The following is an 11,451-nucleotide window of genomic DNA, read 5'->3' as shown; positions in this document are numbered from 1 at the left end:
TCCGGTTTATTTAGTTGTTCAAGAAGGTAGCTAGCGACCCTGTCAAACATGTTATACTTGATTGTCAAACTGGAAACCTCCAAGCCACATCACATTCATTCATCATGTTGCACCAATAATAGATGCTCCTTCAATTTGTTGGGAACAAATCTCTCAAAACTAACATATATCGTTCGAAAACCTATGGGACACTCTATAACTCTATAAGCCATTGTTGTACATCGTTCACCAACAACTCAACAATTTATAATTTATGGATTCTTTTTAGCCTGGAAGTGTTTATTTGTATTTTGTGTGAGTTGCTCTAGATTATCGTTCCAGATGCAGATATTTGTATTACAGAAGGATTTTAGAAGTTATATATTTGTAAGCTTGATTTTGAATTAAATTTACACCTTCCCAATAAAATTTATTTCTCCAATTCAATATGGGAGATTGTAACAGCCAAACCAATTCCCAACTAATTATTAATTACTATGGCCCTATTTGATTAAATGACGGTTAGCTGATAGTTGTTATATGTTAGCTGATTGTGTTAATTAGAGGGTATAAATAGTTGATAACATTAACTGATTGTAGAAAAGTGTTTGGTAAATTCTGTTTGGTATAATTTCTTTTCTCAAAAATCTAATTGAAAAAGTTGTTTGGAGTAGCTCTTTGAATTTTAACCTTTTGGAGTTGCAAAAAGCTAATTAATCAAACACTCATATTGATATTTTAATTAAATTAAACAATTAATATAATAGTGGTCAAATAAGCCAAAATTGGCCTATAGGCCAATTTTTTAGCAAACAGGGCCTATATATTTATTATTGCTGGTCAGACGATTCAAATACAAATTTGGGAAATTAAAATGTCAATTTTCCCCCTGAGTTATATACTTATAGCATTTTTCCTCCTGAATTATTCAAGTGGCTGTTTTTTCCCCTGAAATGTTAAATAGACATTTTACCCTTAAAAATAAATATTTCATTTATTTTTTTTCTCCAACAAATTATGATCACAATTTGGTTCAAACCAAACAAACACTATAGCAACCAAACCGAAATATTCTAATTACAATTTATAATCGAAACCCGATATTTAGAGCTTATTAAAATCGCGAACCAGGACGGCCGGTTCATGTTCCGAACTGAAAAAATAAAATACATTTATTGTTGAATTTAGACTATTTTAAAATAAAAAAATTAAAATAAAGACGGTTCAAAATCGCGAACCGAATCCAGAACCGCCGGTTCACAATTCAGGATACAGTTTTTCCGATTCATACTTGTAATACTAAAATCCAAATATTGGGTTATGGATATGAATCATAACCGGAAACTTTTAATTTGATTGATATAGTGTCCGGTTCAATTCGAATCGAACCGTGGTCATCCCTACATATACGCAATAATTTGTTGGAGAAAAAAAATAAATAAAATATTTATTTTAAGGGTAAAATTGTCAATTTAATATATCAGAGGGAAAAACCACCACTATTAAAATAATTGAAGAGGCTAATATGCTTACATGAATAATTCAAGAGGAAAAAGTTCTATAAGTATATAACTCATGGGGGAAAAGTGTCATTTTCCCTACAAATTTTAAGTTTTGTCACGTTTTCAAAAAAAAAAAAAAGTGTTGTCACAACTTTCAATGTATCTTTGGTCCGAAAAATATGACATTATATTCTATTTTTAGTAGAATATTTTGCTTTTATATATGTATAGACAAATAGATAGATATTTTCAAAAAAAAAAAGATAGATAATATAAATATCAAGACTATGTGGTCTAATTGTATTAGGAGGTTATGAGTTCGACATTGATTTTATCAAAATTTTTAATTTCATAGTCTAAATTGATAATAAAAAAAACTCAAATTCTTTAGTTGATAAATATTTTAAAAATTACCAAATTACCCCTTACACTAATAATAGTGGTGTATAGAGTTAATTAACAAATCTTTTAAACCTCTTTAGTGGTCAAAATATTTTTGTTATAATTTTGACTAAATTACCCCGTATACTTTTTTTTTTCTCAAATTATTTAGTTTATAAATATATTTTTTATTTTTATTTTTTTCAAATTACCCCTTACACAAATAATTCAGTACTATTGTTTAAATCAAATAGTTAAATTTTAGAATATATAGATTAGAATTAATTAGATCTTAAATTAAATTATTTTGAAACTCTATTATGGAAAAAATACAAATAATTGTAATTGCTTACCTAGTACAAAAGGAGTCTCTTAAAAATTATAGTTCTATTGGTATGGACACGTTGATTTGATAAGCCTATTTGACGGGTAGCTGTTGACGATTTGTTTTCTTTCTCTCATGCTAAATCTCTGTTAAGACCTGAGCATGTGAGTCCTGACTTTCTTTTGAGTGCATGCTGGCATAAGAATATGCCCTTTAAAGTCTACGGACGAGAGACACAAATGACACTTGTATTTCTCGTATGCTACGTGAAACGCAAGTGCCACGTACGTTTCACGTTAAGTAATGAAAAAAAAAAAACGCGTTTGGGACTAACGTTTTTGACAAGAGACGCAAGTCCCAAACACGTTTTACCTAATTTTGTACATGGCTTAAAATGTTGTCAACACTAATAAAAACATGCCCATTTCAGTCAATTTCCCCTCATCCAAGTAGGTGGACTCCTCCCATTCCTGAGATTTTGCTGGTTTGAAACTTCTCAAAATTATATATTTAATTGTTTAACGTGCTTTCTTGTGAAATGGTAATTGTGACTTTTCAACTTACTTTGTTTCCTTCAATATTAGCAAGCACGAAATGTCTGCATATTTTTAAACAGTACTAACTTCTGTATTCAAATAGTTAAATTTTAGAATATATAGATTAGAATTAATTACCAGGACTATGTGGTCTATGTGGAATATATAGATTCTGTATTCTGGGTTGGACTTCCATTTGGAAGGTTGTGAGTTTGAGTCTCAGTGACTCTTTGTGTTGAAAGTATATGAACAGATACTACAATGTAATAGGGCCAATAGCATTCAAAGAAAAAAAGATTAGAATTAATTAGATCTTAAATTATTTTGAAACTCTATTATGAAAAAAAATACAAATAATTTTTAATTGTTTACCTAGTACTAAAGGAGTCTCTTAAAAACTATAGTTCTAGAGTGGCGTTTGTAACATATACAAGTATACAACTATAATTATAATAATTACAAAGCATTCATTATATATTGACTTTAACCAATTCAATAATATAACTAAAAATTCACATATACATATAAATTATTATTATTAATTGAAAAAAAAAAACATATGCAAGAATTGAAGTGCAACGTAATTATAAGTTTCCTTTCCTGAAATGAATTTGTAGAGATATTGCATTATGTATTTCCCATTATAAATTTACTGTTTCACACAACTCCCTCGGAGGGGAAGAATTAAAATTAAAATAACGAAAGTAAAATGTATGTATGTATGTATATATAGCTGGATGGCCTCTTGATCACTTTTTACAAAACCAAATTAATTATTTGTCTTGCATGCAGTAGGTTGTAATTAAATTATTGGAGATTCGATGACTTGATAATTAAAAGTACTCGAAATCAATATATGAAGAAGAATCGGTGGTACTAGAAGTATTAATGTCTGTATCGCTTCCGATTTCAGCCATCTTCTTGTCTGTGGAATGAGTTGTCTCCTTGGTAGCAAATTGTGAGAAGTCTACCGGTTCGGGTACGTAGGGAGGAAGGGCGCTTCTTACTAAAGCCCAATTCACACCCTCAAAAAAGGGATGTTGTTTTATTTCTGTAGCACCTCTCTTGTATGCAATTCTCTTGTGTGGCTCCTTCACCAAGAGCCCCCTTATAAGATCTCGCGCCACAAAACTTACTTGTGGACTTTCTGGAAATCTTAAAGGTTGTCCAACTACGTTGAATAGAGTGGCACGATTTCCAGATCCCTTAAAAGGAGTAGTCCCATGTAAAAGCTCGTACAAAAATATCCCAAACGTCCACCAGTCCACTGCACTCCCATGACCCTCTCCGCGGATGATCTCTGGAGCTAAGTATTCGTGAGTGCCAACAAAGGACATTGAGCGTACGTTGGTTGGCTCAGCCATAAATTCAGGAAGTGCTCCCCCAACAAATAGCCCAAAATCGGATTTGGACTTGCGGTTCTTTTTGCTGGGAAGGATGCGTGGGAAAAAAGTGGATGGCTGTATACACCCCTGCACAGCATTCTCATCATCCAAAATGCCACCGCCACTACTACTGGCACTACCGCCGTTTGCAGCATGCACAGATGACGACTTCACCAGAGTGGGATTCACAGAGCAACGAAGTGAAAGGTCAAAATCAGACAGCATAATGTGACCCTCATCTCTGACTAATACATTTTCTGGTTTTAGATCCCTATAAACGATTCCTAGCATATGCAGATATTCAAGTGCCAGCAGCACCTCTGATGCATAGAACCTGCATTATTATATTTATTTATATTATATATGCAGCAACCTTATATAAAAAAGAAAAATTAAATCATTTTTACACTCGATCTGATCTCCTAAGAAGTAAGAACAAATTAAATTAAATATAATATAATATATATACCTGGAAGCCTCCTCGCTAAAATACTTGTTGGGCTGCTTCTGCCTGAGAGTGTGAAGGTTACCTCCACTGCAGAACTCCATGACCAAGCAATAGAATTTCTCAGTCTCAAAGTAAGAATATAAGGTGGGTAAGAATGGGTGGTCAAGTAGACCAAGAATCTCCCTTTCTGTTTGAGCTCTGATTAATTTATTTCTACTTGCGAGAGACCCTTTGTCCATAACCTTCATAGCAAAGAAGGTGTTAGTCCGTCGGAGTTCAACAAGATAGACACTTCCAATGTCTCCATACCCAAGTCGTTTTAACAGCCGAAAATGATTGAGCCCGAGAGCGGAGCCTTTTGAAGAAATTGAATTAATAGCATCCCATCGAATGTCACCGCCAGTATGGGGCTTCAAGGGTGCACTAGTAGAACTTTCTAAGCTGTCACTTCGACTGGTGTTGCCACTCCCTCGGCCATGATTAGATAGCAATTGACCCCCTTTGCCATCGCTGCTTGTCTTCATACCTCCTGCAGGAGGAGGACAAGATGTAGTAGTTTTTGTAACAGTAGTAGAAGAGTCACACGGTTGGTGCAGTAGTGACTCGGTGAAGTTTTCGATTTGGTCAGATTTCTTAGGGCAATTTGCTGAATTAGAAGTCGACGACATGTTTGCGCCCTTGGGAGCCAGGTCTCTCTCTCCTGGCTGGCAACCATCTTCTGATGCCAAGTAGCTCATCTGCATCAAATCAAATCAAATTATATATACAATATAATTCCTCATACACATATATGCATGCCGCATGTAATATTACATATATGCATATGTAACGTACGTATATATACTACAAACATATGGCGGCAGTAATTCAAGCTGTACGTCCATCAATGAATTTAAAACGTACTTGACCAAATATTATGCAGAGTAATAATTAAAGATAAAAAGGTTAGTTTCCAATGAAAGGATCGGAGAATGTGCATCGCATTTTTAGATTTGCAGCGTGGGCGCATGCATAATCAAATCAAATCAAATTATATTAAAAGCTGGTATTCATCAATCATATTTGAATTCATGGACAAATTAAAACAGATCAGATCTATTTTAAATCATGGAAGATGGGAAAGAATTGAAGATACATGCTTGATTCTACAGGTACTGACCTGATCTTATTAGATGTGCCTACAGTATGAGGCAGGCAAGCTTAGCTAGCTAGCTAGGATGACACTGGCAGAATTCCAAAGGGTAGAACCTGAGAATGATCGAAGAAAAGAGTTTGGTATCCATATATACATATATAACAGATCGAAACAAGTGGTTTCATTTAATTTATTCAGCCCTCTACTCCTTTAATTTATGTGATTATATATGCATCAACGCATCATCTAATTGATTTTTATGATGATGAGCAGTCTGCCCTCACCCATATTTTTATGGAATTGATTTATGGAAACCAATAAGCAATTAACCTTTTCATAAGCGTATGTAATACAATATCACGTAAAGTATATAAAGAAAACATACGTGTATGTGTCCGTGCCAGATATCTCACAATATATGCATGCATAACTAATGACATTAATGTATTGCATTGCATTACATTACATTACATAGAAGACACATCCAGGGTTTCCCTCGCCGTGGCTGATTGAAGCTCTGCTCGCTAATTGAATTGCAAAAAGGGAATATGAAAAAAAAAATATTATTGTTATTCAAATCTTGAATTGAATTGGAGTCAAAAGTTCATATAATTATGATAAACAAACACCTTACCCCTTTTTTTGTGTACTTGTGGAAGACAACTTCAGATGAGAGGAATGCGGGGCAAAGAGAGGAGAGTATTATATATTGCTCAACCACTCTTAAAAGCCATTGTTTTCTTAGTTTTTTTTAAGAACATTTTCTTAGTATATTAATACTTTTTGCATTTATCAAGTCAAAATCAATAAAATTATCAATCCACATGTATGATGCAAAAAGTATTATATATAGCTTAATTTAAAAAAAAAAAAGGTAATAAAAAATATCCATAATGGACTTATATTCTTCAATAAAAATGTAATATATAAAAATTGATATTCCTAGTTTTAATAGGTCAAATTTTAATGTGGACTATATGGTCCAAATCGGTGCCGTTTCTTTTAATGAAAATAAAAGACACACTCATTCCGTTCAACTAATTATGTTATTATGATGTATTTATTTTCATTTTATATATATTGTAGTTTCATTACAGCAGAACTAAAAAAGTACCATTTTGAGTATCTACAGTTTCATTTGCATTATACATTCATGTAGTAGAGGTGTAGAGCTGACTGATTTTGACTCATAGATATTCTTTGTCCTCCTCCAGCGGAAATTATTAAGAGGATGGGAGGACCGAACAACATATATAGCGACAACACAAATGATGCATCCAAGATTGGAAAGGCTTATCTCTCTTAGTGGGATCGTGGGGACATGGAAAGGTCACGATCAGGGTGTCTTTCCCACTACTGCTAGGTCATTCGATTACTCCGAAGAGTTTCATTTCTTTTTTTTTTCCCTCACCAAACAAGGTATATCAATAGAATACAGGGCAAATTTGACTAAAATAACACTGTATTATTTCTATTTTCGGCGTCTTCCTATTCGAGTTATCATTCGGATTGTTTTGTCTATTCGAATCGTGACTTCTTGAGTTACTTTTCGTATCATCAAAATCTAGAATACAAATGTTCCTAACATAGTTGTCATGGTCTGCTTGCTTGTCCGGGATCTCAGCCAAGATGATAGTCCATGAATGTTGGATTTGACGTGTCAATTTTTTTTTATTGAAGATCAAAATGTGTGCATGCGGTAGCCCACGCTTCTGGAACTCAATAATAGTGCATATAACTGCATATACATGCAAATGATGATTTAATGAGTTAATTGAGTAATATCTAAAAACATAATAAGTGTGAATGAAAGTTATACCCCTGATTTATGTCCGTTTTTTCCGTTATGTTTTTTTTTTGTACATTATGCTATAAAGGTTGTACATTAAAATATTTTGGACAAACATACCCCTACCGTTATAACTTCCGTTATCTTTTTCATTATTGTTATCATGCACATGCATCCACCATATATTTCTTATCTTCTTCATTAATAATAAGAGTTAATACCCAAAATCGTCCTCAACTATATTGATTTTTCTCAATTTCGTCCTAAACGACTTTGGTGACCTAATATCGTCCCAGACTTTTGTGTTTCGCTCAATTTAGTCCCAGACTTTTGTGTTTTTGCTCAATTTAGTCCCTCATTTGTTATTTTGTCCATTTGGTGTTAAATAAATAGACAATTCAGTAATTTTAATATTGACATCTCTTTACTCATAGACATGTGAATTGCGAAGTCCTTTTTTTTTTACGAATTACTCCCAGAATTACTCCTAAAACTGCGAATATAAAATTTGATTTGCAGGTCCATGAGTAATTCTGGGTGTAATTCGTACAAGAAAGAGGAATTTCGCACTTCACAAGTTGAAAGTAAAGAGAGATTAATATTGACATTACTGAATTGCCCCTTTATTTAACACCAATTTGACGGAATAACAAATGGAGGACTAAATTGAGCGAAACACAAAAGTCTGGGACGATATTAGGTCACCAAAGTCGTTTAGGACGAAATTGAGAAAAACCACTATAGTCGAGGACGATTTTGGGTATTAACTCTTAATAATAATAATAATAATAATATATATATATATATATATATATATATATATATATACATTAAATATTTGAGTTATATGTTAATTATTACATAAATATAAATATCAAATTTATAAAAATGATTTACATTATTATTATTTTATTTAGAATAATTTAAATATCTAAAATCTAAATAATTTAAAATTTTAATATAATGTATTAATATTGGGCACCTATTTTTTGCGTATCGCGCATAAAAAATACTAGTCAATTAATATGAGAGAATATTAGATAACTGTTAGGACTTATTAACATGTCGTAATTGCTCCAAATAGCTTTACATATTTTAGCTCCTTGATTAAACAATCCAACATCATCTTGAATATCAGACACACAATGTCAGGACAATCTTTAGCTTTAAGGTTCCACTTCTCAAGGTAATACTGAATCTCATACCACTTTGGATTACACATAAATGTAATAAAAAGGTGTAGATAACCTCTCCACTGACAAATGACCATTGCATCCCTGATAGTTTGTATCATATACCTTGTTCCACCGGTCAAACTTGATTGTAAGATTATTCGTATTCCTTGTGTGCTAGGTTCAACTTCTCCACGCGTCAAAACATCCGATAAACCTTTGTAGGCTTCACATCTCAATGTTTTATGGTTGGTCCTTATATATATAAGTATGCCGGACTCAACAATTGTGTATGCATCAACTAAGAATTATTGGAATAACCTTATAACATACATTAAGGTTGAGATTTCACTTAACATTCATGAATACGAAATGCAAAGTACTCACTTTAATTCTCAATAGGATAATTCATGTTACCTAAGATGGAAAATGGAGATTGAATAGTTGGATTAAAGGGTATAACTTACCCAGGACAAATGTTGTCTTAAAAGTAATTGTTCATGAAGTTAGTAATGTTCAGTTCTTTACAAGCAAATATTTCATTGGGGCTCATATATCCTGGTGAAAAAAGGTTCATAGTTTACCATTTGGTTTAATATGTGCTCTTTGTCCCTCTTTTACACACACACCCAGACACACACACAACATATACTAAAACTAGTAACCTGACTATAAAATATCAATATATCATTGGCTCTTGACAATAGATTTACTTCACTATAATGCAGCTTCGTTTACATCACTTAAAGACATTGAATTTGACTACTGAATGATTGATTACAAGTTCAATTCATAAATCTCCTGACTCTTTGTTGATGTCAGTTGATGATGAGGATGACTTATGGTATGATGATGGTGATTCATCATGTGGTGTTCCTTCAAAGGCAGCAGACAGGTCATCTGATTTGGACAGGGAGTTGCAAAGGAGGCATGACCAATTCCATACAGTATCATATTAAGTTGTGGGTGCTTTTAGATATAACAGAATAAATTTGTTTTCTCTGTTTGTGTAAGCTATGCATGCCACAAAGTAATTGTTAAATCTTGATGAATTATTAGATTGTATATCGTGGCGGTCTTATAATAGGAAAAGAATCTTCTGCACAAGAAGGGTTTAATGCTAGTTTTGTGGAATCAGTATATGCTGGATACAATTGGGGTGTTGTCAAAGGTGTAATTGGGTTAGTATAAGAGTTCCTTTTCACCTGTTGAATGTGTGACCAAATACCAATAAGCATTCTTATTGCTAACTCTTAATCTCTTATAGATTTTTTTCCCCTCTTTGATGAAGTACTTTGGCTTGCCTCCCCCCTGAATTGCAAGAAAGGTTGTAATAACCAAGGAAAACAGAAATAAGTTCCAGAAATTGCATGAATCTCTGCAGTCTGTTTCTGCAGCAGATGCATTGAAAACGCTTCATGAATCCCTGTAAAAAAAATTGGCCAATCAAGGTGAGACCGTTGAATCTAGTTCTAGTGTGATTGAAGCGCAGAACCAAATATCTGAAGATGGTTTCCAAAATTATCAAAGTGAGTTCGAATCACTTATCAGCAAATTGCCTTTGGTAAAATTAAAGTAAACCTTTATTACTCTTAGTAAACAGTATGATCTTTCTTCGTAAAATTCTACACTTATGAGAAGAAATGTTGCCAAAAAAAAAAAAAACTTGTTACGAATAACATCTTGTTGCTGGATCAAAACGTGTATTTGTTGTCACTTATGGGAATTGAGCCCAAGTTATCCTTAAGATCATCCCCACAAAGAATCTCCTTTACCACTTGAACTATCCCTTTGGGTTATAAGTGATGTTAATTTGTAGATATATGTGGTGATAGAGTATGCAGGTGATGGTAGATGTATATTTGTAGATGGTTGGATAGATGATGTGAGTAAATATACAAGTGAAGTTTGTATGTAATAATAATAGTGTTTATAACTGAAGTTTATTTGCTAGATATTTTATAATTCATGCATATAAATACAACTTTTCATATGTTTTGTATAATTGCACTCGACATTGTATAATATTAATTTGATCGATAATAAAAATATACAATTAATGACTTTATTAAAAAGAAAAAATATATGATTTGAAAGGATATTTGTTAGACTGTATCAAGATTTAATTTAATTAATTAGATCATTGATCAATTAATCAAACTAATTATGTTGGATAAAACTTAATTTTGAACAAGTTAATTAAAAACACGACATTGATTAGAGAAGTTTCATATTTATTTATTTAGTTTAATGAAACACCACAATTTATAATTTTATAAAGGTAGATACTAAAACTTGAGCATGTTAGTTAGACTAATGAATGAACAAAAGTCAAGATGAAAAAACATGTATATTTTCATGTAAGAGTTTGTTTGGAAATTCGAAAAATTATTTCTGGAATTCATTTTCTGGGATTATAGTGTTTGGACGCGCTTGGAAAAATCTAGTAAATGAAAAACATTTTCCGTTGACTGAGGGAAATTTTTACATTTTGGTGGGAAATGACTCCCGTTAAATTCTAGTGGACGTCATTTTCTGGACCTAGGGTTGACCACGGTTCCGGTTTAAAATCGCCGGTTCTGGTTCCGTAAATGAACAAATCGAAATCGAAACCTTATATAAAGGTTCCGATTCTGGTTATAACAGCCGATTCTAACCGTGTTTTTTTATTTTTTATTTTTTATTTTTAATTATGATGTTTTGTTGCTTGTTGGATTTAAAAAGGATTCCAAATTCCAACTTTGTTGGAATTTGGAATCATTGGAGCAAAGGCCAAGCGTGAGCCTGGCCTATGCGCCA

The 11,451-nt window shown here is 32.6% G+C and overlaps 1 protein-coding gene across 1 annotated transcript; it reads right to left on the bottom strand.

Annotated features, from left to right (window-relative positions):
- Nucleotides 1–3,351: 3,351 nt before the first annotated feature.
- Nucleotides 3,352–5,290, bottom strand: LOC109178122 (serine/threonine-protein kinase AGC1-7). The gene is made up of 2 exons (XM_019327668.1): nt 4,578–5,290; nt 3,352–4,442 (listed from the first exon to the last, which is right to left on the bottom strand). The coding sequence occupies exons 1-2, from the start codon at nt 5,222–5,224 to the stop codon at nt 3,557–3,559; spliced, it is 1,533 nt and encodes a 510-aa protein (XP_019183213.1). The 5' UTR covers nt 5,225–5,290; the 3' UTR covers nt 3,352–3,556.
- Nucleotides 5,291–11,451: the final 6,161 nt, after the last annotated feature.

The sequence above is a fragment of the Ipomoea nil genome, unplaced genomic scaffold (assembly GCF_001879475.1).
Source record: "Ipomoea nil cultivar Tokyo-kokei standard unplaced genomic scaffold, Asagao_1.1 scaffold0813, whole genome shotgun sequence".
Taxonomy (NCBI): Eukaryota; Viridiplantae; Streptophyta; class Magnoliopsida; order Solanales; family Convolvulaceae; genus Ipomoea; species Ipomoea nil.
This window is presented reverse-complemented; position numbering and strand designations above follow the sequence as displayed.